The 24625-nt window shown below is 43.5% G+C and overlaps 1 protein-coding gene, 1 long non-coding RNA gene and 1 other non-coding gene across 5 annotated transcripts in view; all 3 read left to right on the top strand.

Moving 5' to 3' along the window:
- Window positions 1-342: 342 nt before the first annotated feature.
- On the top strand, window positions 343-445 carry LOC118711926. Its single transcript, XR_004985879.1, has one exon. It is a non-coding gene; the product is annotated as a U6 spliceosomal RNA (small nuclear RNA).
- A 1339-nt stretch (window positions 446-1784) lies between these two features.
- Window positions 1785-24625, top strand: part of TTC1 (tetratricopeptide repeat domain 1) — a 42535-nt gene continuing 19694 nt past the window's right edge. For 2 of the 3 annotated variants that reach the window (XR_004985802.2, XM_036424999.2), the window contains exons 1-2: window positions 12733-12885; window positions 14024-14386. Coding sequence is in view for 2 of the 3 variants with exons in the window: in XM_036424999.2 (XP_036280892.1) it covers window positions 14054-14386 (333 nt within the window). In the remaining variant the exon portion in view is untranslated. Of the gene's footprint in view, window positions 1797-4020; window positions 4027-12732; window positions 12886-14023; window positions 14387-24625 lie in introns of those variants that run through there. The other variant, XM_036425000.2, reaches the window with a different exon arrangement.
- On the top strand, window positions 20976-24263 carry LOC123651756. The gene is made up of 2 exons (XR_006740659.1): window positions 20976-21744; window positions 23716-24263. It is a non-coding gene; the product is annotated as an uncharacterized LOC123651756 (long non-coding RNA).

The raw sequence follows: 24625 nt of genomic DNA, 5'->3' as shown, positions 1-24625 counted from the left end.
GCAACGTGCAAGTCATTGGTAAGTCAGTGGTGACCAGACAGACAGGTTACTTCTCCTCCTGGACTTTACATGAAACTTACTATGGTCTGCAGTAGGCTGAATAATGGCCTCCAAAAATGTCCACCACCTAATCCCTGGCCTTGAAATGTCACCTTTTCTGGCAAAAGTGAACTTTGCACATGTGATCAAATTAAAGATCTAGCTGGAGGTGATCAGATTATCCCGGGTTATCCCAGTGGACATGATGTGATCACAGTGTCACTCTAACAAGAGGGACACAAGCCAAGGCAGAGACAGCCAAAGGGTGGTAAGTGACGACAGACCCAGAAGGATGGAAAGAAAAACCTTTGAAGATGCTGCGTGGCTGACTGTAAAGATGCAGAGAAGAGTGGCATGACCCTTGGGCAAGGATGACACACAAATTCGTGATCCGTTCCATGTTTACAAAAATAAAGATAAAGATGTGGAAACGGGGCCAGGAGCCCAAGGATAGCGACGGTGTCTGGATGCTGGGAGAGGTGAGGAAACAGATGCCCCCCTGGAGCTGCCAGAAGGACCTGCTGTCACCCTGACTTGAACTCGGGGAACCTGCTTTCAGGCTCCCTGCCTCCAGAACTGTCCGGGAATACATTTGAGCTGTTTATGCCTCTCAGTTTGTAGTGATTTGTTTCAGCAACAATAGGGAACGAATCCATATCTCAGCAGGCCTCAGCCCCCACCGGTGGGGAGACCCCATACTCACAGCCTTTCCAATGCCGAGGGTCTCTACATCACTGGCCCTGGCTCTCTTCAGGAGGAGGCAAGTCCATGAGGCAGGAAGTGCACTAACACTGAGGGCTGGCTCTACCCACCTCCTTCCTGGGACTGGGAGGTGAGCCTGCCTCTGAGTCCCTCCCCCGGAGAGCTGTGGGACTGTGGGGAAGGTGAAATTCAGGTTGCATTTTCCTACCTGGGCTACCAGAGCTGGGCCAGGGACTCCGCAGAGCTGGGGGATAAATGTGGGCACCTCTTCGAGCCCCAATTTTATCAGAAGAGACAAGATTTAAAACGTTTCCAATAGAGGCCACCTCAGCGATGGTGCGGGCTCTGTTTCAGACCACCGCAGTAAAGCGGGTTGTCATCTTTTTACTGGAGGGTCCTGCCTGCAACTAGGCTCAGAGCTCAAATTTAATAATCCTGCTTTCATTATATTTAATTTTACTGAGAACTTTTTTTTTTTTTTGTAGCAAAGGTGGGAATTTATTGAAGAACAACTACAGACTCACTCCCACTTGGGGAGGGGGAAAGAATCACAGCACAGACTCCCCTGTGGGGAGAGGGAAGAGTCCCACAGAACAGACTCCCCCCGTGGGGAGGGGAAAGAGTCCCCGAGAACTTCTCTTTAGAGCAAGTGGCACTGGTATCATGCAGATGACATAAAATTCTCCTTTTAATGTACATCTTATTAAGTAGAAAAGGATTAAAATATTTTAAGATTTATGTCAATAATAGAAAACCACAGAAATAGCAAAAATCACAGTGAGAATATGCTAATGACTGAAGTACTCTCTTCAATTACTGCTGTTACTTCTTGGAAACTGTAACCCATCAAACCTTGAGAAATACAGGCTGTGGGCAAGTTCTAGCTAAGAACTCAGGTTGTACCAGCCTCTGTTCACCCCCACCCTGTCACTGTGTCATGGGAATGGAGCAAGGGGAGTGGGCCCGAGAGGCCTCCAGTTTGGACATTAGAGCTGAGGAGACAGGAGCTGGTCCAGGGCCTCTCGCGCTGACCCTGAGGGTGACTGGGGAGCTGTGTGACTCCTCAGAATCCCCCAGCAGGGGCAGGGATGGGCGGACAAGAAGAAGCATGCCTGTCAGTCTCACGGCCTCCCCAGTCCCACCTCACCCTCCAGAGGGGGCACGTTAGCCACCCCTGAGCTAAGGAATTGGAAAAGCTGCCTGCCTGCCTGGTAAAAGGAGGAAGGGAAAGATAGGTTAAGCACAATGTAGTATTTTGAGAAACAGTCCTGCTCATGTACTTACATAATTAAGAATATTAATCGTGTACTTATACAATTAAGTCAGCATATTGAGTCAGGCTGCCACAACAAAATATCACAGGCTGGGTGGCTTAGAGAACGGAAATTTATTTTCTCACAGTTCCGGATGTCTTACGACCAAAATGTCAGCTGGCTTGGTTGCTACAAGGCCTCTCTCCTTAGCTTGCAGGTGGCTGCCTTCTCACTGTGTCCTCACGTGGCCTTTTCTCTTTTTTTTTCTTTTTTTTTTTTTCTTTTTTTTTTTTTTAATATACTTTATTGATTTTTCACAGAGAGAAAGACAGGTGGTTAGAAATATTGATGAGAGAGAAATACTGATCAGCTGCCTCCTGCACACCCCCTACTGGGGATGTGCCCGCACCAAGGTACATGCCCTTGACGAGAATCAAACCTGGGACCTTTCAGTCCGCAGGCCGATACTCTATCCGCTGAGCTAAACCTGTTTCGGCTTCACGTGGCCTTTTCTCTGTGAGTGTGTATCCCTGGTGCCTCTTCCTCTTCTTCTTGTATGTGTGTACATATATTTTTTTTATTTTTTTTATTTTTTTTTTATTTCAGAGAGGAAGGGAGAGGGAGAGAGAGATTGAAACATCTTTGAGAGAGAAGCATTGATTGGCTGCTTCCTGCATGCCCCCTACTGGGGATCGAGCCCACAACCCAAGCATGTGCACCTGACTGGAACTGCACCTGAGACAGCCTGACACTCTACCCACTGAGCCAAACCAGCTAGGACTCTTCCTCTTCTTGTAAGGGCATCAGACCTGTTAGATTAGGGCCCCACCCTTATAATCTCCTTTAACCCTCTTTAGTCCTCATAGGCTTGATCTCCAAACACAGTCACATTGGGAGTTCGGGTTTTAACACACGATTTTGGGGGGAGACACAGTTCAGTCCATAGCAGACAGGGCATGGAAATCTCCCGGAAGGACACACAGCACACTGTTGTTAATGTCATCTCTGGGGAGTGGTGACAGGTTCCAAGTTAGTCCTATTCTTCCCCCTGAAGTTTGTAAATGGTGTTCTTTTAAAAGGTGACGGTAAGAGGATAGTAACTGAAAGGGGTGACGGATTTTAACCTGCCCTGTACATCTAAAGCAGCAGCCCATCCCTGAGTGTGAGAGTCGTCGCCCCTTCTCCCCCTCCCCCCTCCCCCCGCCGAAGCCTACTTTGCAGGCACCAGCTGCCCGGTTGTCCCCAGTCTCAGTGCGAGGGGAAGGAAAAGGGCCTGTGGGGCAATAGCTCCATCCTATGACCAGACTGTAGGCCAGATGCGTCTGTAGGAACCTCCACTCCCTCTTTACCCTTTGACCCCATCTTAGGCCCGTAGGCGTACACATGCCTGCGCCACCGCCACCGCCACCACCACCACCACCACCACCACCACCACCACCACCACCCCCACCCCCTGGGTCCCCAGCTCTGGTGGCTGAAGTCCACAGCAGAGTGGCCACTGGAGCAGGAAGTAAGGGGCGGGGCTTTGAAGTCTGAGGGTCCTTTGCAGCCTCCCACAGCCTCTGCACTCACTCCTGATCCCACACCCTCCCTGTGAAGTCAGCTCAGTGGCAGAAGAAATATCTCCGGGGCTCATGCAGAAATCTTGGCATAAACGAGAAGTGGCCTCAGTCCCCTGCATTTACATAAGCCTCCTAATTGCTTCCATGTGTCTGGTTGGTAGCCACTAATTATTAGGTGTTTTGTCTCCTTCAGCATTTTCATAAGCTATTCCTTTCTGTGACAGGCATTTGATCCAGGCTGAGTTGCCATGTTTGGTGCTGTGTGGGGGTTTTGAAGCTGTGAGCCAATGTGGTAGAAATGTGCTGTGCGTTGAACAGCAATGCACTGAGACAGCAATAACAACATCTGCATTTAATATGCCGGGCACTGCGGTGCATCCTTTGCTTCCTTGAATCCTCGCCAAGAAACCCTAACTGTTGCTCTTATAGCTGAGAGGCTCAGAGAGGCGTCGTCACCCGGCCAGGAGGAGGTGTGTGTGTCGGTCAAGGCGTGAGTTTGGCTGCTCTTAGCAGATACAAGTAGCAGTGGTTTGGACGAGTCAGAAGATTTTTTTTGTTTCTGTCACTTGTAGGCAGTTAAGGAACAGATAGTGTGGCCGGTTCATAGTGTCAGGAGAGGCCGTATCCCTTCTCATGTGGCTACAATGTCCCTCTTCCAGGCAGGAGGGGGAAAGGAGCAAGGGCAAAAGGTGCATACAGGTGACTTTGTCTCTCTTTTAAGGAGATTTCCAGGAAGACCTGTCTCTGTGTGTCTGCTGTGTGTGATCGCTGTTTCCGCCTGACGCTACCGCATGTGTGATTCTGTGCTAAGCATCACATAGATTACTGCCTTGATTTTTTTCATAACCGCCTTGGAGAAAGGTCTTTCCAACCCTGGTTCTAGTTTAATGCCTGCTATTACTAGTGCACTGCTAAGTATTCCTAGACAAATCACTTTCCTGCTCTGCCCCTCAGTGTTCTCATTTGTTTTATGAGGAATTAGACTAGATAAGGAGTTCTTTAATTTGGGGGTCTACAGACCCCCACAAGGCCATAGATAAAATTCAAAAGGGAGGGTGATGAAAAATTTGGATGATGAAAAAAATGTCATATTCTTGTTTTCACTAACCTCTAGTTAAAATTGAGCATTTCCTTCTGACTGTAGGCAGCAGATCACAGTAATCTTAGCAGAACCTGTGACTTTTCATCAAAAGAAATTATTTTTTAGCATATTATAGTAGCTCAGATATATTAAAATAGTGTTTTTTGATCATCACTACCTCAAAAGTATGGTATTTAATACACCTACCATATTTAATGTGATTATATGTACATGTATCTCAAAAAATGTGATTTATGTCACATTTTTAAATATTTGAGTAACTTATTGCATTATAATTTATTTTCCTCATAATCCTGTGTGTTTTGTTTTATGCACACACAGGAAAAAAAATTTTTTTTCTGGCCCGGCCAGTGTGGCTCAGTGGTTGAGCATCAACTCATGAACCAGGAGGTCACTGCTCGATTTTCAGTCAGGGCACATGCCAGGGTTTCAGGCTCAATCCCCAGTAGGAGACATGCAGGAGGCAGCCAATCAATGATTCTCTCTCATTTTTGATGTTTCTATCCTCTCTCCCTCTCCCTTCTCTCAGAAATCAATTAAAAACGTATTGAAAATCATTTTTCTTAAAAGGGTCCATAGGTTTCATGGCCAAAGGAACTCTTGGGACAAGTGAGACCACCTACTGGGCTAGGAGATCTCTCTGCCCCTCTGGCTGTACATGAAACTCTGCCACTAGCTCTCATCCTGAACAAGTCCCTTCAGCTCCCGGTTTTCTCTTCTGTAAAATGGGTACCACACATGCTTTGTCTAGCTCAGAGCTGCTAGGAGAACCAACGTGATCTACTTGAAGCGCACTCAATAGCAGAGTGTATGCATATTCACTTACATGAGGTCAGCTTCTGAAGTGCTAAGCAAATGTAGAGTGTTATTAAATTATTCCATTTTAGCCCCATTTCCCAGAAATGCTGATGTTCCTCTATTACTTCCAGATAAGTGTCCTGCTACAGCCATATAATTGCTGGTGCCAGATTGGGATTGAGCTAGTGCAAAATTCAATAACAAAGAGGAAAATGCACCTTAAGTGCACTTGGATGAACTTGCTTAAGAACACGAGATAGAATGAGATTTCACCATGGATAATATAGCTTCAATTGTCTTAGGAAAATGTGAGCCATTGTTTAAAAAAAAAAAAAAGTCATGGATTAACAAGTCATTTTCTCTGCAACCTCTAAACGCAGGGATAATTGGACAAATGACAGGAAAGTCAGTTTCCTTCCTAACAGTGCCTTTAAAATATCTGTGAATACTTATTAAATATGTACTCAACCAAGACATCTGCTGAGGAGGGATGTCTTTAAAACCATCATGAAGGTTTTAAATAGCAAAGTAACGGTCTACAAATACCTTATTTCTTAAATTATATTTTAGAAAGAACCTCAAGTGATGTTTGGCATGTTACAGAATGCTTTCAATCCTGAACCCAAGACACAGATAGTCAGCTTGGCCAGGAAAGATGGCCCCTAAACGAACAGGTATTTCTATCAGTTTCCCCAAGGATTTATGGAAATACTCATGGATGTTTTTGTTGGAGAGAGTGTTTGTTCTGCGCCATGGAAGCTGCCCTTTTTCCTGGCTGGCTGAGGAATTTATAGGTTACTTAGTCCCCAAATACCCATTGCCTCTGCTTTGACCCAAACAGAGGATGACAGACCAATCTCCTTTCTGGAGTGAAAAGAAGTTCTCCCCCTTCAAAGGGAGGCTGGCAGGATTCAGAGAGAGGGATGGCAGATGAAAACAGCCGGCACCCTGCTTCCCACCCAGCTGGTCCCTTTTTCCTTCTGACGCCTGCCCTTGCCCCTTGCTGGACCAAAATCGGCCCACTGCCTGAACTTGCAAAGGTTTGTACATCACCACAATGCTTTATGCTTTAAAATGGGCGTTGCCCTTTAATACAGAAAAGTAAGGGTCAGAAGTATGACCTAACTCAGAATAAATTGTTTCGTGTACTTGATGAATCTCAGTCATTCCATTTGTGGCTGGGGCACTTTTTCCTTAGTCTGTGAGGGCTGAGGGGGGTTGAGCAGTCAGGCTGGTGGGTGCAGGATGCTTGCCTTGGCAGGCTTTTGGCTGACTGCCTCCAAGATTGTCAGTCTCCATGAGTATGGTACCTTTACCCATCCGTCACCAGCATCAAAGGTTGCATCTTTTACCCAGCTCTGAGCCACTTGCCTGACACTGACAAACTGCAGGATTTTCCTGCCAAGTGTATATCCATATACATTTGTATAGCTATAGATCACTTTCAAAGGCCACTTCTCCTTCTTGCAGTTAAGGTTATTCTATCTGCCACCTCTTTTGTTCTTTAGAAAAGCATACTTTGTGGTTAGACCTGGCATTATGTCCTTGGTCTGTTCTATTAGCTGTGTGACCTTGGAGAAAACGTTTAACCTCTCTGAGCCTCCACCTTATAATTTGTAATAATAACACCCAACAATGGCACCCATTTATGCAACATTTGAATATTGAAGCAAGACAAGTTCTGAATCCTTGTGGCTCTTACAGCCTAGTAGAGGGAATTATAATAATCAAGTTAAGAAATACTCCAGATTGTTACCGACGTGATAACAGACACAGAGGAAATGGACAGGGTGACATAATAGAGTGGGCTGCGTAAATGATACTAAAGTGAGATCTGAAGAACGAGAATGAGCAGACCATGGGAAGAGCTGCTCACAGCAGCAGGAGAGGAAACAGCACAAGGTCTGGAGGTGGAGGAGAGATTGTGCTTCAGGAACAAAGAGGAGCATCGTGTCCAAGAGGGAAAGGGGGTACGAGGTGAGGTCAGAGAGGTAAGCAGAGACCAGATTGCCATAGGGGTCGTGATAAGGAATTTTAGATTTTATTCCAATCAGAGCGGGAAGTCAATGAAAGTGGTTAAGACTTGTTTGGTATTTGTGTTGGTAAGGGATCGGGCTGGTTACTGAATGGTGAAGGGATGAGAGGAAGCAAGGGTGAAAGCGGGGAGGCCAGGGTTATTGTGGGTAAGAGTTACAATAGTGAGCACACCCTTTACATAATGAGCACGGCCCCTGACACACAGTACTTCTCTAAGAATGTTCATCAGCTGTTGTTCCAGAAAGTCTGAGTCTATGCCGTCTAATGCAGTAGACACCAGCTTTATGCAGTGATTGGGCATTTAACATGTGGCTAGTGCAACCATGGACTTAAACTTCTCATTTTATTTAATTTTAATTAAATTACACTTATAGTTAGCCTTGGCTGGTGTGGCTCGGTTGGTTGGGCATCCTCTTGTGCACGGAAAGGTTTCCTGTTCGATTCCAGTCAGGGCACACGCCTGTGTTGCAGGTTCCATCTCCAGTAGGGGGCGTGCAAGAGGCATCAATTGATGTTTCACTTTTGCATCAATGTTTCTCTCCCTAAAATTCAATAAAAAAAAAAAAATTTTAATAAATTAAACACGTTTAAAAACTAATATTTGATTCAGTCATTGGGAAGTACATTTTTTTGAAACTTGGATATATGAATCTAATTATAAATGTTATGAAATTTTCTAATTATAAATGTTATGAAATCTGAATGTAGATTTAAATATTTTCAATGGAAACTTAATGTCCAGATTGAGATGTGCTTTAACAGTAAAAGCACACGTGATCCCAACAACTTAGTATGAAAAAGAGAATGTAAAATATTCTATTAACTGTTGTATTGATTACATGTTTAAGTGATAATATTTTGCACATATTGGGTTAACTAAAATATCATGTAAATTAATTTTTCTTCTCTTACTGTTTTTAATGGTGCTACTAATGACTTGAAATTAGATCTATGGCTCATATCTTACTGCTAGTGAACATGCTGATCTCAGAGAAAACAGAAACATAGATATTTAAATACTCAGAATGTTAACTCTTGATTGTGTCTCCTGTGAGAAATCTCAGTTTGAGGATTGGAACTGGGAAAGAATAAAGAGCAATAGCATCTCTGAGAAACACTATACAGGCTCTACATCTAAATTATGTATTTTATATTCATCTCACCCTCAGGAACCTTTTGGCGTCTCTGGCTGTTGGATATTGGCCTGCTGTGGCAAGTTCAGGTACCCCAACTCTGGGGGAAGATGAAGAATGGTCCCAGAGTATAAACCTGTATTCCCAAAGCCAGGCTCAGTAAGCCTCGTGGAATTAATATATCCACTCTGGGCACAGAAAGAACTGAGCCAGTGTAGCAAAGATTTATTAAATATCCAGGGAGCATAAAAGCACAGAACCTCCCAAAAGTTTAGCACAGTGTGGGCGGAATAAGTCACTGGGGAGGCAGGAGTGATCTCCATCTCTGCCTGCACATTCCCTACAAAGCAATTTCTTCCCAGGTAAAGAGAGTGCCAGGTTCAGGTTCATTATCCCACATAAGCCTCGTGAAACTTTACAAAGGAGACATCAAGGTTCAGTGACCTGTCCGAGACCAGATCACACAGCTGCTAAAAGCAGGGCAAACTCAGACCGTCTGACTGCCTTCACTCTTAACCCCCATCCTGGGCAGCAATCCCGCTGTCCTGCCGTGACCCAGAGGGCCACCTTGCATAGAAGGCCCTTCTCTTGTATCCTCCACCACTTCCCACCAGGCTGTCACCTGCTCACCTCTCCCTAGTCCCTGCCCTGCTCCCGGGAGAGCTGGCCACAGACCGGGTGGGCAGCTCCTTACTGATTGTAACACTAAGAAATCACCTGCTGGCCCTGACCGGTTTGGCTCAGTGGGTAGAGCGTTGGCCTGAGGAATTAAGGGTCCCAGGTTTGATTCCGGTCAAGGGCATGTACCTTGGGTGCGGGCACATCCCAGGTAGGGGGTGTGCAGGAGGTGGCTGATTGATGTTTCTCTCTCATCAATGTTTCTAACTCTATCCTTCTGCCTCCCTTCCTCCCTCTCTCTCTCTCTCTCTCTCTCTCTCTCTCTCTCTCTCTCTCTGTATATATATTTTTTTATTTTTTTATTTTTTAAGAAATTGCCCGCTGCTCCCCCAGAAAGAAAAGCAAAGAGAAAATGGCTCCTTCACTACTCTCCGGATTTACTGCTGTACCCACCACAGGGTCTAATATGATGACTAGCATCCATTCCTTACTTATTCATTCATGTTCAGCTTCCCCCTCCTTTCCACACACTTAGGTGCTCAGTCTCCTGTCTATGGGGATGTGAATGAAAGTTGCACAAATAGCCAGGACCAGTTTGGCTCAATGGATAGAGCGTCGGCCTGCGGAATGAAAGGTCCCAGGTTCGATTCCGGTCAAGGGCATGTACCTTGGTTGCGGGCACATCCCCAGTGGGGGGTGTGCAAGAAGCAGCTGGTCAATGTTTCTCTCTCATCGATGTTTCTAACTCTCTGTCCCTCTCAATTCCTCTCTGTGTAAAATCAATAAAATATATTTAATTAAAAAAAAGAAAGTTGCACAAATATATCACTGTTAATAATATTGTTAATTATCATTAGTAGCACTAATAATAATTAAATTCCTACCTATTAATAATTGGTCAGAATGATGGTAATACTGTAATGGAGGCCTTCGTGAGTAATAAAGATTACAATGACAGCAAACGTTTATTGAGCACTTACTGAGTGGTGTTAATAGGGAGGCATTTTTTTCTTTTTTAAGCACGTTCCTTTCTGTGTTTTAGATAAGCCATGACACCATTTACAAGAATCCTATAAGGTCATTCCAGAAGTCTCGAAATCTATGCAACTCACCAGAGCACTGAATGGCCAGGGTCTGGGCCATAATTCCCTAAAGATCACCCATCCATGTGCTAAGAGGTAGTTCATTTGCAACTGTAGACAAGACACACGTGGTCTCTACCCTGGGCAATAACCACAGAGCCACCCTCTACATGAGAGACCTTTCTTCCTTTTAGAGCAGCCGTGAGTGCTAAGAGACGAAATCTCTGGGCTTCCATCTGTAAAAGTATGTGTCTTGCTCTATGGTCTATAGCACATGTGTCAAACACAAGGCCCGCGGGCCAAATCCGTCCCGCCAGGCCTTGCAATGTGGCCCGCACCGCGCTGTCATCACTGCACTCCGCTGCGTTTCCATCACAATGACAGTTTATGACTGTTCAGTAAACCATTCGGCCCGCGATTTAGGCTGGATTTTAGATTTTGGCCCCTTCTCTGATTGAGTTCGACACCCCTAGTCTATAGTATAGTGGTCGGCAAACTCATTGGTCAACAGAGCCAAGTATCAACAGTACAACGATGGAAATTTCTTTTGAGAGCCAAGTTTTTTTAACTCAAACTTCTTCTAACGCCACTTCTTCAAAATAAACTCGCCCAGGCCGTGGTATTTTGTGGAAGAGCCACACTCAAGGAACCAAAGTGCCACATGTGGCTCGCAAGCCGCAGTTTGCCGACCACGGGTCTATACTTTAGCAGCATTCTGCTACTTATTGTTAACGTGAAAAGCAAATGGAGAGCAGCCTTGCGGGTTCCCTGAGCGGATAAAACCAGTTTAGTCATTAGTTTAGCTCATTGCCAATTGCTGCGGAGAACAAACAGCCGCTGCTCCCTCCTTCACTATATAAGCTTCTTTGTAACCAGGGGCCCTCCCTGCACCTCAGCCTGTGTTTTGGTTTGAGTGCTCTGGTGGGTGCACGGTGAGTTTTTACCAATTACTACTTCTGTGGTTCAGGGTTTTACTGCGGCTGTTTCTGAGCCTTTGGCATTCCGTGGCACCTGCAAAGGGACCCAAAGAAGACGAACCCCAGCAGCCCAGAGGCCAGTGAGCCAGGTGCTGGTACCCACAGCTCTTTGCACTCACTACTTTCTCGTGGCGTTTTGGGTGTTTCTTGGATCCAAACTCCCCTCTCTCTGCCTTCTGAGCTCTCCAGCTGTATTGTGCACACTTGCTTTCTGTTTCTGTTCTGTTTCCTGGTATCTGTTTCTGTTGAAGTTTCTAGGCAAGTCATCCATCCTGTTCAAGAGAGGGGGACACAGTGTGTGTGTCTCACTGCCCAGCCCCAGGGAACAGCTGTGGGTTCAATGTGCTAGGGAATCCAAAAGTCAGATAGGTTCCACCTTCTTCTTGGGCCTGCCTCTTCCGCCTCTCTGGAACATGGATGAACTTTTGGATATTATTTATTTTGCTCCTAAAGTCACCAACATTTAATTAACAGCACTTCTTATAAGTCATAAGAGGTCTAACCACTTACATTTGTAAAGTTCCTGCTACATTTAAAAATTAAAATTAGTTTCAAATCTTTAATACATTTTTAATGTTTATGTTTAGTTCATTAAAGCTTTTGACTTGCACAAAAATAGAACCTCATTTAGACATAAATTCAAAAAACAAGTTTGCTTTCTTCCTGAAAAAGCCCCTTCAGCTCTTTGCAATGAATTACAGAAACATACTTAATTCTCACCTGTCATTGCTGGTTACCTGACTAGCTACCTTAAGGGCTATCTCAACTCTGAATTCCCAGCACAAGGTCTGGTGTCTAACAAACATTTCTTTGAGTGAATGTGTAGGTCCACAGTTCCGGTTTGGTTCCAGGACCTCATCACAATCTTAAATATTATTGAGGAGCACAGAAAGCTTTTATGTGGGTTATGCCTATCAGTGTTTGCTGTATTAGAAATTAAAACTTAAATGAGTTAATAAATGCTAACATTTTTTAAAGTTAACACTACACCCATTGTATGCAAACGTAAATAATCTTTTTATAAATAACTATTTTCCAAAGCAAAACACATGTAGTGAAAAGAGTCTCATTGTTTTACATGCTTGAAAATCTTTGGCTTAATAGAAGACAGCTGGATTCTCATAGCTCGGTCTGCATCCAGTCCATGGAGCCTCTGGAAAACACTGTACAGTCACGAGAGGACTATGGATAAGGCAAATGGTAGTATTATTATTATGAGAACCGTTTTTGATATAGAGGGGCCTTGAAAGCACACTTTACAGACCATTAGAGGGAAAACTCCATTTTTTTATAAGGTTTTTGCTATACATTGCCGGCATGAGAGCAGTCGGAGCAAAGGAAGAAGAGAAACGCCTTTTTCCCCCCCATGCGCTAACGCGGAGTCTTGCCGTAACACAAGATGGCCACCGCCCCTGGTACTCCCGGGCCGTACAATGACGTCACGCAGCGCCGTTCCACTACATTTCCCAGGATGCTCTGCAAAAAGCGACGCCATTGGTCGGCGCCGACGGAAGTGTACTTGACTAAGCGGAAGTAGAGGGTTCTCGGAGGCTAGGAAGGTGAAGAGAGGAAGCGTGAAGCGGTGAGTAGCCCGTTGGGTGTTTTTAGTGTCGGAGAGGGACGCAGCCGGGGCGGCGAACTGTTGGGAAGCGCGGGGCGGCCCCTTCTTAAAACAGGGACCTCACACTGCTGCGTTCTTCCCGTAGACTCGGGAGCGGGGAGAGACGAAACGCTGCGGTGGAGGCGCAGTCTCCCTGTTGAGATATTGCTGTTTTAAGTTTGCTTGGGACGAGCTGGAGCGAATCCGGGTTCTTGCCGCGACCCCGGGGTCGTTGGTGTAATTTTTCTGCTGCCGTAAGGCTGGGGCCGTGTTGGTCTGACTCAGCTTCTCCCACGGTGGTTGTCAGTTGGTTGCACATTAGAATCACCTGGGACGCCTTTAAAAAAAAAAAAATTACCTATGCCCTATGCTAACCCAGCGAAACCAATAAATCAGAAGCTGTGGTGTGTGAAATCTGAGCTAAAGCGTACCAGGTGTTTGGTTGTGCAGCCAGGGTGGGGAACCATTCTTATTTAGCGCATGATTTTGACCCCCACGGGGATCCTCCTTTGGACCACCTGTGCCAGGGCTCCCCTTCCGCTGTAAACTGCGTGGGCTCTGTCTCTCTCGGATTTGGGGTGAAGTTGGTGATCACTGGACATGGATTGCATTTTGAGTTCCATAAGAAACTTACTCTTTTGGGGAGGGGAAGAAAACAAAATTTGTGGAGGGGCGGGGATACGAACTTCCTGCTGCAAGGGAGGGAGCCCAAAATGGTTGACCCCAGAAATTTATTCTTGACCTTTGTGCGGTAGTGCTGGAAAGTCAGGGTGTAGTTCTTATTTAGGACCTGGGTTTTCATTCTGAATAAGCTTTGGGTCACTTCATTTATCTTGCCATTGTTCTAGCTTCTGCCTTTCTTTTGCTATTGGACAACTTCCGAGCATTGGAAAGTAGAAGTCACATTCAAATCGGTCTCTACTGTTGCTTATAAGAAGTTCTGGAAGGGAAATCAGAATGGTATTTGGCATTATTCCTGGGGGTACGATACTACATAATAAATTCTAACAAAAGGAAGCGAGAGTGTGTTTTGAGCTCTGGGGGAGAAGTTTGTTTGGGTGTGATAGGGTTGTGTTTGAATATACGCACCGTTGCCCAACGTGTGTTCTGTTTTTTCCAGAACCAGCTTCACCTCCCTCACTGATTCAGCATGGAGGAGAAGTCAGAAAACGGTAGGGCTCCCGAGGACCTGCTCAGTGGTTTGCAAGTTACAGATCCCCAGGAAGCAGAATGTGCTAGTCCTTCAGTTTCTAATCCCAGTGACCCCCAGCCCCAGAGCAAGCCGCCACAGGCTGTGGAGGCCCAGCCCCAGGAGGACCAGGGAGAAGAGGAGCACTTCCATGACTGCAGTGCCTCCTTTGAGAAGGAGGAGCCAGGAGTGGACACGGTTGAGGACAAACCTGAGGATGATGTGAATTCCTCTGAACTCGACGAAGAATACCTAATAGAACTGGAAAAAAACATGCCAGATGAAGAGAAACAGGTAAGTATTTATTGTGCATGAGTCTGCCACGTAAAGTGCTTTTTAAAATGATTAAGTGGGGCTGACTGTCATATACCACGTCATGTGTGGTTAAGAATAACTTGCTCATCTGTGTCTTTATTGCTTTAGTAGTGATGCGTCTGAGATAAATCAGTAGCATGACAGGGAAGCATAGAGTGTATCTGCTTAGCAAAAAATTTCCTTTCTTTTGAGACCTTTGATTTCTTATATTCATCTTGTGAAATTATTTTCTAACCTTTTGGCTTTTTTGTGTGTGTGTGACCTTATCTATAGTTGGCTGCTGAAATTCTTATAATGAGCATAGTTAGACTTCAAAGTTATGGAATGCTGCCCATTCATATTGGTACCTTGTTAGTAAAAAATGACTGCCTGAATATCCTGGTGGTGGTTTGGTTACAGAGGGGAGTTACTGGGGCCTGTATCATTTACATAGCGTTCTCAAGAAACAGAATTGTGTATGATAGTAGCTATAATTTGTTAAGCACCTATAATGTGCCAGCCGCTGAGCTAAAAATGTTACTTGTGTTTTCATTTAATCTTCGCAGCACGCCTTAGAAACAAATACCGTTAGCGTCCTTTGTAAGAGAACAGTTCAGTGGTAAAGTAACTGGCCCAAGATGATGCATCTAATGGCAGAATTGATTCTCAAACCCAGATCGGTTTGATACCAAAGAAAATATAATGTAGAATTTAATAACAAAATGAGCTGTTTTCCTACAAAGCCAATACACTAATAAAATGTACACCTTCCTGCTTCTTTACCTCTGGGCCCCCTCCTCTTAGTGTCCTCCATGTATCCTTCTGATCTCATGAGCAAGGTCCTTTGAAGAGCTACCATAATATCTGAGCTTGGGGGAAAGGGGAGATATATGTAATACTTTATAAACAGGAAAGAATTTAAGTTTTAAGAAGATACCTGAGCTTGTCTGCACAGGACTTGAATAAGACTTGCAGTTTAGCCTTGGCCAGTGTGGCTCAGTGATAGAGCGTCGATTCCCTCTCATGGGCATGCAGGTTCATTCCCTGGCTTTGGTGTGCAGTAGGCAACTAGGCATGTGGGAGAGAACCAATCCATGTGTCTATCTTACATCAGCATTTCTCTCTTCCCTCCCTCTTTTCCTCCTTTCTCCTCCCTCCTTCCTTCCTCCCACCCTCCCTCCCACTCTCTAAAAATCAGTGAAAAAATTGTGCTCGGTGAGGATGAAAGTTTATAACAACAACAACAAAAAACCTGTAGTTGAGACTCTGAGGAGCTCACTTGTCGAACAGGTTATGATAGATTGGTAATGGGCCGAGATATTAAATCTATTGGTTTTAACATTCATGTGTTAGCTTTTGTGCTGTGTATGCCACTAGTAGAGAAGGATAAAGAGCAAAAATGAGCCAAGTTCATAAACTACCTCAGCAGAAATGGCTCAGAAAATTAAACCAAGTGCTATTTGATAACATTAGAGAGATGATTTTCCAGAAAGTGAATGCGTGGGTCGGTTTCCATATCACTGGTGTAGACTTTAGAAAAATATGTATGTTTAAATGGTAGCAATTTTCTGATGCCTTACTATATTTTGCCCTGATATTACAGTGAATTTTCTAGTGTTGTTGGTTTGACAGTTGAGTGGTTTGGCCCAAGTGTTATACATAGTCTGCACCCCGTTTCCAATTTGCAAAATTTTTTGTGTCCCTCGGCCAGGAAATCACATTTTAAGTTCTAGAAATATTTGAAATTTTTATTGCCTATCAATTATATTTTTTAAACAGCACATACTTTTTAAACTTTTAAAAATTTAATGCAATTTACATATAGTGAAACTGTTTATGTTCTGTCGTGTACAGTCCATTGAGTTTTGACAGCTGTATATCACTCACACCCCTATCAAGAAAGAGAACATTTCAGCCAAAACCGGTTTGGCTCAGCGGTAGAGCGTCAGTCTGCGGACTGAAAGGTCCCAGGTTCGATTCCGGTCAAGGGCATGTACCTTGGTTGCGGGCACATCCCTGGTGGGGGGTGTGCAGGAGGCAGCTGGTTGATGTTTCTCTCTCATCAACGTTTCTAGCTCTCTATCTCTCTCCCTTCCTCTCTGTACAAAAATCAATAAAATATTTTTATTTTTTTTTTAAAGAAAGAGAACATTTCTGTCTGGCTGGTGTGGCTCAGTGGTTGAATGTTGATCTGTACACCAGGAAGTCCCTGGTTCCATTCCTGGTCTGGCAGTGCCTGAGTTAGGCTCAGTCCCCGGCCAGGGGTGTGCGGGAGGCAGCTGATCAATGTTTCTATCTTTCTTTCTCTCTCCCTTTCTCTATCAAAATCAATAAAAACATTAAACAAACAAACAAACAAACAAAAAACACTTCCATCATGCCAGAAACTCCCTTTATGTGCTTGACCACTCATTCCATCTCCCAACCCTCACCCACCAGCGGAACCACTGTTCTGACTCGTATCCATGGGTTGGTTTTTCCTGTTCCAGTGTTTTGTATAAATATAATCACTTAAAAAACAAACATTTCATATACTTTTTATCATCCCATATGTTTTCATAGCTAATTTGAAAGTTTATAACAATATCCCCTAGAAGTGATATAGTAGTGATAGCCATTACTTTATAGAATATAAACCATTAACTTCACTGTAAGAAAACAACCTGTGAGAGTGCAGACAGCCTTTAGCTAACTGTAGTACTACTCTGTTAGCTATTTTTACACTGTTTTGATAAATATCTGTGAAATAATTATTAGGAAATCAGCAAAACAGTTGAAGAAATGTCTCTTGGCTACACATAGGTTAGGTTTTATAGGTTTTTGGGAACAGGATATCTTTAAACTTGACTCTTAAAATGGACAAATTTCAAATAACCCAACAACAAAAATAAGCACAAATGGCCCAAAAATGTGAAAAGACTTTAATAATATATATGTAAATTAAACATTATATCTCATGTATTAGATGAGAACATTGATCTGATATTGACAAGAAGAAGATATAGGAACTCATGTTGGGAGTTAACATTGCTACATCAGTTTTATGGGATATAGGTATCATGTTTTATATGAACTTTTCTTTAGACCAGGCTATCAATAGAACCTTCTGCAATGACGAGAATGTTCTATTTTTACACTATCCAGTTCGGTCACTGGCCATCGGCTACTGCATTTTAACAGTCATCTGACAATTGTCATCCAATAAATTTAATTAGAAAACAACAGTCATCTGGATGAGCACTTGAAATGTGAATTTTCCAATTTTTTATTTTAGTTAATTAAAATAGTCACATGTGGCTAGTGAATACCTATTGGACAGCACAGCTTTAAACTTCTAATTCTCCTTTTGTCATTTATTTTAAGGAAGTTATTAGAGATATGAACAGATGTATATATAAAGATGTATTGCAGCATAATTTTGGAAAACTAGAAATGTTAGAGGGTATCATTCTAAATATTTTTGGCATATTTATGCAGTAGTGTGCAATGAAGTCATTAAGAAGGAGCTCAATCTTAGAAATGACATGGGAAAATGCCTGTAATGTAGTGTTAAATGAATTAAGCAGGGGTGACAATATGATTTGTAATAAATATATATTTAGTTATTGTCCAGTCCTTGGCACCAAGTACCTAAAAGCCTTGGGATTTCCTAAGTCACATGTGTCAAACACAAGGCCCGCGGGCCAAATCCGTCCCGCCAGGCCTTGCAATGTGGCCCGCACCGCGCTGTCATCACTGCACTCCGCTGCGTTTCCATCACAATGACAGTTTATGACTGTTCAGTAAACCATTCGGCCCGCGATTTAGGCTGGATTTTAGATTTTGGCCCCTTCTCTGATTGAGTTCGACACCCCTACCCTAAGTGATAAGGGATAAAGGTGTATTTTATTGTTAACAAGCCCCTTTCAACCACACTTAAGTCAGTGTTAACAGGTGACTTTTGGAAAGCCCCTGAGGATGAGGTCTGGTTATCAGTTTGGAGCTTTCAGTGCCACCTGACCCCTGCCTCTTGAAAGGGGAGAGGGGCTGAAGGTTGAGTTAATGGCTGATGACCCAAGATTTGGTCTGTCATTGTTACACAATGAAGCCTCCATTGAAAATCCAAAAAAAGCTGAAACCGGTTTGGCTCAGTGGATAGAGCATCGGCCTGTAGACTGAAAGGTTCCAGGTTCAATTCCGGTCAAGGGCATGTACCTTGGTTGCGGGCACATCCCCAGTAGGGGGTGTACAAGAGGCAGCTGATCGATGATTTCTCTCTCATCAATGTTTCTAACTCTTCCTCTCTGTAAAAATTCAATAAAATATATATTTTTTTAAAAATCCAAAAAGATGGGATTCAGAGAACTGAGTTGATAAACACATGGAAGTGCTAGAAGGGTGACACACTCAAGGGCATAAATGTTCCCCTTCCCACATATCTTGCTTTATACATCTCTTCACTAACTGTTCCTGGGTTACATCCTTTATAGTAAACCAGTTATCTAGTGAGGAAACTGTGTCCCTGACTTCTGTGAGCCTCTCTAGCAAATTCATTGAAACTGAGGATTAGGTCATGGGAACCTCCACTTTGGAGCCAGGAGGTCAAAAGCAGAGGTGGCAGCCTGCTTCTAAAGTTAGCATCTCAAGTGGGCGTGGAGAGGGGCCAGTCTTGGGGGCACTGAGCCCCTTAACCTGTGGGATCTGATGCTGTTTCCTAGTAGGTAGTGTCAGAGTTGAGTTAAATTTTAGGACATCAGCTGGTGGTCCTTGTGGAGTTGGAGTTGCAAGTTATTCCATTTTTAGAATGTAAATAAAGATTGATTCTTGACAACCAAGATGGACATTTTACCGAAAGCACATAAAACTGACCTTTGAGGATTGGGGAAGAAGTGTTGACATAACATCTATGTATTGCTGAATGTTTCTCTTGGGTAGAATTAAGTACCATTAGCCAAAGTCTGAGGCACCCGCTAGCTCAGTCGGTAGAGCATGAGCCCTTAACCATTTGTACACCTTACGCATCTGGTTAATAGCCTAAGTCTGTTATTCAAGCTGACTCAACTTGCCTGGTGGCTAAGAAGATAATCTAGGCGCAAGAGTGTGAGTTTTCAGCAGAGCTCCTAAACCCTGAGGAATAATTAAGGAAGAGGACAGCAGTTAAGATTTGATAAAAACAGGCAAAATCTCTTAACATAAAGCACTGTGTATGTGTGTTTTTATTCAAATCTTAACTGTGTGAAAGCCTAAATGTAGACATGATGACCCAGAGGAGTGGGATTTTAGCTGATATTTGCGATATAGTAGATGTGTGAAGCAAATAAGGATTCTGGAAGGCTTGGCTGAGGTAGAGGACAGATCTGGTAGGAGATGAAAGTTGTTGCTATAACCTTATGACATAAGATGCTTATAGTACTGGGACCTATAGGATATCCTTCAAGAGACTCGCCTTTTATCGGCTACTTGTCACAATAGAGTTCTTAGGCCTCAGTGGGGTTTCCTGTGGAATTCGTATGCACACTAACAGTTTCAGGGCACAGTCATGGGGCCCTGCACATAGTCTTTCTTCATTAAATAGTATTGAATGGACCATATGGTTATCTTTCTCATGAGGGCCAGTAATTGCCCGTATAGAGATTTTTATCTCACACATTTATTCAAGCAGTATTTGCATTTCTCCACAGGCCAGGCATTGTGTGAGGCCCATAGGGATACAGTGGTGAAGATGAAGAGGGCTTCTTTTCACTCATAAGTACTTTTCTAGTTGGGAGGTATGGAAAAGATAAGATGAAGTGATGAGGGTTGGGAGGATGGGAAGGACTATTCCAGATCAGGAAAGGCCAGTCTGGGGAAAGGGCATTTCAATACAGACTTGGAGGGGAAAAGGAGTCAGATGTGTTAACAAACATGTAAAGAAAGGCTCTAAGGTAACTATAAGCTTGGTACACTCTTGGCATGCAAGGTATTAAAGGGCCAGGCCAGTAGCTGGAGTTGTGGTTGAGGAGGAGGGTGAGGTGATGAAGTAAGTGAGGGTCTGATTATGGAACACTGAGTTGTGATAAGGAATTTCAAGCTTATTCCAACAGGAAACAGGTGGATAAGCCAGAGTAGAGATGAAGTTAATCTGAAAGCAAAATGCAGATTTAGTCATTTTCATGGGTTTGCTTCATAGTGCCAATTGTTTGCGTAAGGTATTCATTGTAAGGTATTCATTTACACATAGTAGATACATAACAAAGATCCATGTAAGTAAGGAATACAAAAGTCTTACTTGGTGAACATGGACCCAGAGCACATGGCTTCTGGGATTTTAAAACATTTTCCTTAGGCTCTGAAAAAGTAAAGGATTATTCTTTCCTTTAAGGCTATTTTATTTTTAATCAGGAACCATTATTGCAGTATTGGTTTATAACAGAAATTTTATATCCATTCTCTTCCTTCTTTTATTTTTCCTAAATCCTATGGTTTCATTTTTCCTAAGTCCTTCTGATTCCATGTTTCTGCTGCCTCACCTCATTGCATTGCTTTTATAATGTCATCAATGCCGTAAGAGTGGCGTGTTTACAGAGAATATTCTCCTGGTTGGTTCCAGAAAGTTTTCAATAACTTTTCTGTAGTGGCATGCATGTTCTGTTAACCTCATAGGAAAATCTTTGATTTATTGTTTCCCTTTTATTTCATTCCTAATGGGCATTCTTTGGAACTAAGGTTGTCTTATTAATTTCTTAGAGTTTACCAGAATTAGGTTTATGAATGCTATTGACAAGTGATTAAATGAAGTCCTAGAATTTAAGAACTGAAGGGACCTTAGATTTCTGTGCCTGGGTTTAAACCAGGAGAAATAAGGCTTGTTTACTCCAAAACATTTGGAAGTTAATATATTTAGATTACCTGCTGATGGGAGAGGTAAAGTGTCCTTCAGTGCTTCTCAAACTTCATTGTGCCTAAGAATCACAGGAATCTTTGTAGCCGTGCAAAGCCTTGAGCAGGGACCGCAGGTTGGTGGGGTGCAGCCGGCGTTCCCCTTTGTCTACATCCCCAGGTCATTTCTGTGGCCACACTTGGGAGCCAGAGAGCCAGATTGATACAGATGTCTAACTTCCAGAGCGAAGTAATGATCTAACAGTTATATTGACTGCATCCAACATCAGAAGAACAGTTTTCTAATAGGATTTTTTTCTTTTAACTGTCATATGTGCTCAGTGTCTAAAGAGGACTTACTGTGTGGAATTTAAGCAATACCAAAATAAGGAAATTTATTTCTATTAAATTGAGGTTTTGGAAATAGAATTTTCTGAGTTAAAAAACAAAGGAATATTTTTTTCAAGATTAACTCCTCATAGATCAATCATCTTTCCTCAGAAAAAGACAATAAGAGTCAGGTTCCAGGGATCCAAGATGGCTGCGCCCAGGTGAACACCTAGCCGCAGCCGCACACAACAATTTCAATAAAATACAACTAAAATATAAAACGGACATTGCCCAGAACTACAGGAAGGTTGACTGACTGGAAATTCTACAGCGAGAAGCAAGGAGAAAACCAGAAGGAGGTGCGGAAGAGCTGGAAAAGCCAAGGTACGGAGACGCAGAGACGCGGCGCGCGGAGAGGACGGAGCCGGAGAGGAGGGAGGCCGAGTGCCTGGCGGGCGTTCCTGAGCGGAAAGGAGAGAAAAGCTCCGACTGTGCTGGGCCCCCGACTGCTCTGATCCCCGGTTCTGGGCCAGACCCCGGGGACTCAGGCTCAGCCATAGGGAGCTGGGCTGTAAGGCAGAACCCCGGGGAGAGGCGAAAGGAGGTCCTGGAGGCGCGCACATTGCACGCAGAGAAGGGACGGTCGGCTGTGCCGCGGGATCGCCCTGACGGGAAGGAGACTGGGGCTCCAGACTGCTGTGAACGCCACCTCCAACTCCACTTCCAACTGAACTGAACCCCAATACCGGGCTCATTGGGGGAGAGCATAGACTGTTTGGCAGCAGGCGAAAATCGAGGGCACCTTTCTCTCAGAGGCGCCGGCAGCAGCGAGCACTGAAGGACCCGTATAGGGCGGGGCTGACAGAAGCCAAAGCTGCAGGCTCCACCCTGAAACCCCGTCCCATCTGTAACAGCGAAATGCGACAACAAAATAGATCACAAACGAAAGAAATGGAGGACAAAAAGCGTCTGGATATAGAGTTCAAATCTACGCTTATAAGTTTTTTCAAGAATTTCTTAGAAAAGATGGATAAGGGCTACGAGGATATGAAAAGAGATCAACTAGAATTAATAAGGAGTCAACAAGAAATGATAAGGGATCAACAAGAAATAAAGAATACATTGTCTGAAATAAAAAATATTTTACTGAGTCCTAAAAACAGAAGGGAAGATCGCAAGAATCAAGTCAAAGATTTGGAACATAAAGAGCCAGAAGACACTCCTCCACAGAAGCTAGAAGGCAAGAGAATCCAGAAAATTGAAGATAATGTAAGAAACCTCTGGGACAACTTCAAGCGAACCAACATCAGAATTATGGGGGTCCCAGAAGATGAGAGAGAGCAAGATATGGAAAACATACTGAAAGAAATAGTGACAGAAAACTTCCCCTACCTGGTGAAAGAATTAGACTTACAAGTCCAGGAAGCGCACAGAACTCCAAACAAAAGGAATCCAAAGAGGACCACACCGAGACACATCATTATTAAAATTCCAAGAGCAAAAGACAAAGAGAGAATATTAAAAGAAGCAAGAGCAAAGAAGGTAGTAACCTACAAAGGAGCACCTATACGATTGTCAGCTGACTTCTCAACAGAAACCATGCAGGCCAGAAGGGAATGGCAAGAAATATTCAAGGTGATGAATAGCAAGAACCTACAGCCAAAAATAATCTACCCAGCAAAGCTATCACTCAGAATCGAAGGCCAGATAAAGAGCTTCACTAATAAAAAAAAGCTAAAGGAGTTCATCACCACCAAACCAGAATTATATGAATTGCTGAAGGGGGTTCTTTCAGAAGAGAAAGTAAACAAAGATAAAAATTATGAACAACAAATACATAACTATCAACAAGTGAATCTAAAAACCAAGGAAATTAAAAAAATCTGATGAACAATATTAACTGTTGAATATAATAGAATCAGAGGTATGGAAGGGGAGTGAACTGACGATTCTTGGGGTAAAGGGGAGAGGGGGGCGTGGGAAGAGACTGAACATAAACTGTGCACCTATGGATGAGGACAATGGGGAGAGGGGAAAGGGCAGAGGGTGGGATGGGAACCTGGTGGAGGAGAGCAATGGTGGGTGGGGGGAAAGGAACATTTGTAATAATATGAACAATAAAAACTTATTAAAAAAAAAAAAAAAAAAAAAAAAAGAGTCAGGTTCCAACTAAAGCTTAAATCCAGAGATCTTCCCGCCAGGTTTCCCAGAGGGCTCCTGAGGGATTTGTGGGAAGAACAGATGTGTCTGTATGTGGAAAGTAACTCTGTCCAATTTCAAAGAAAGCAAGACTTGAGCATTTGTTTATTTTTTAATGGTGAAGAATTCCCTTTCAGAATAACTTGTGGGGCTGGTTTCCCTTGGCCTTTCAGTGTATAGCTTTCCATCCCACCTAGACTCAAGCAGAAAGTTGTTGCATGTGCCTCCATTTCCCAGCCCTTTAACCGGTGTGTATTTTTTTCAACCCTTTGTTTACCTGGATGTGATTGGTCTCTGGGTGACTATGCTCGACTTAAATGTTTCATTTGTAGCAATTGCTTTACAAAGCTGCAGGGGGCAGCAGAAAGCCGCCAATAGATTTACAACATGGAACTTGCTGGTGTGAATCTCGTGGCTTTCTCCCCATTGTCTATTAAATACATGCTCACTGCAGATTTATTTAAGAGAATATTTTAAAATAAATTTAATAGTCTTCCTTAGAATGCAGACTGTAAAAAATATATCTGCTGGGACCGGTTTGGCTCAGTGAATAGAGCGTCGGCCTGCGGACTGAAAGGTCCCGAGTTCGATTCCGGTCAAGGGCATGTACCTTGGTTGTGAGCACATCCCCAGTGGGGCTTGTGCAAGAGGCAGCTGGTCGATGTTTCTCTCTCATCGACGTTTCTAACTCTCTGTCCCTCTCAATTCCTCTCTGTGTAAAATCAATAAAATATATTTTTTTTAAAATAGTGTGTGTGTGTGTGTGTGTGTGTGTGTGTGTGTATGTGTGATTTGGGAATTCAATTCTGCCTCAAAGGTTATTTTTATATATTTTATCGAATAGTGATAAGAGGCATATACACTTGTAAGCTC

This window comes from Pipistrellus kuhlii, unplaced genomic scaffold, assembly GCF_014108245.1.
Source record: "Pipistrellus kuhlii isolate mPipKuh1 unplaced genomic scaffold, mPipKuh1.p scaffold_m20_p_8, whole genome shotgun sequence".
Lineage (NCBI taxonomy): Eukaryota > Metazoa > Chordata > Mammalia > Chiroptera > Vespertilionidae > Pipistrellus > Pipistrellus kuhlii.
The sequence above is the reverse complement of the archived record's forward strand: the minus strand, read 5'-3'. Positions and strand labels throughout refer to the sequence as shown.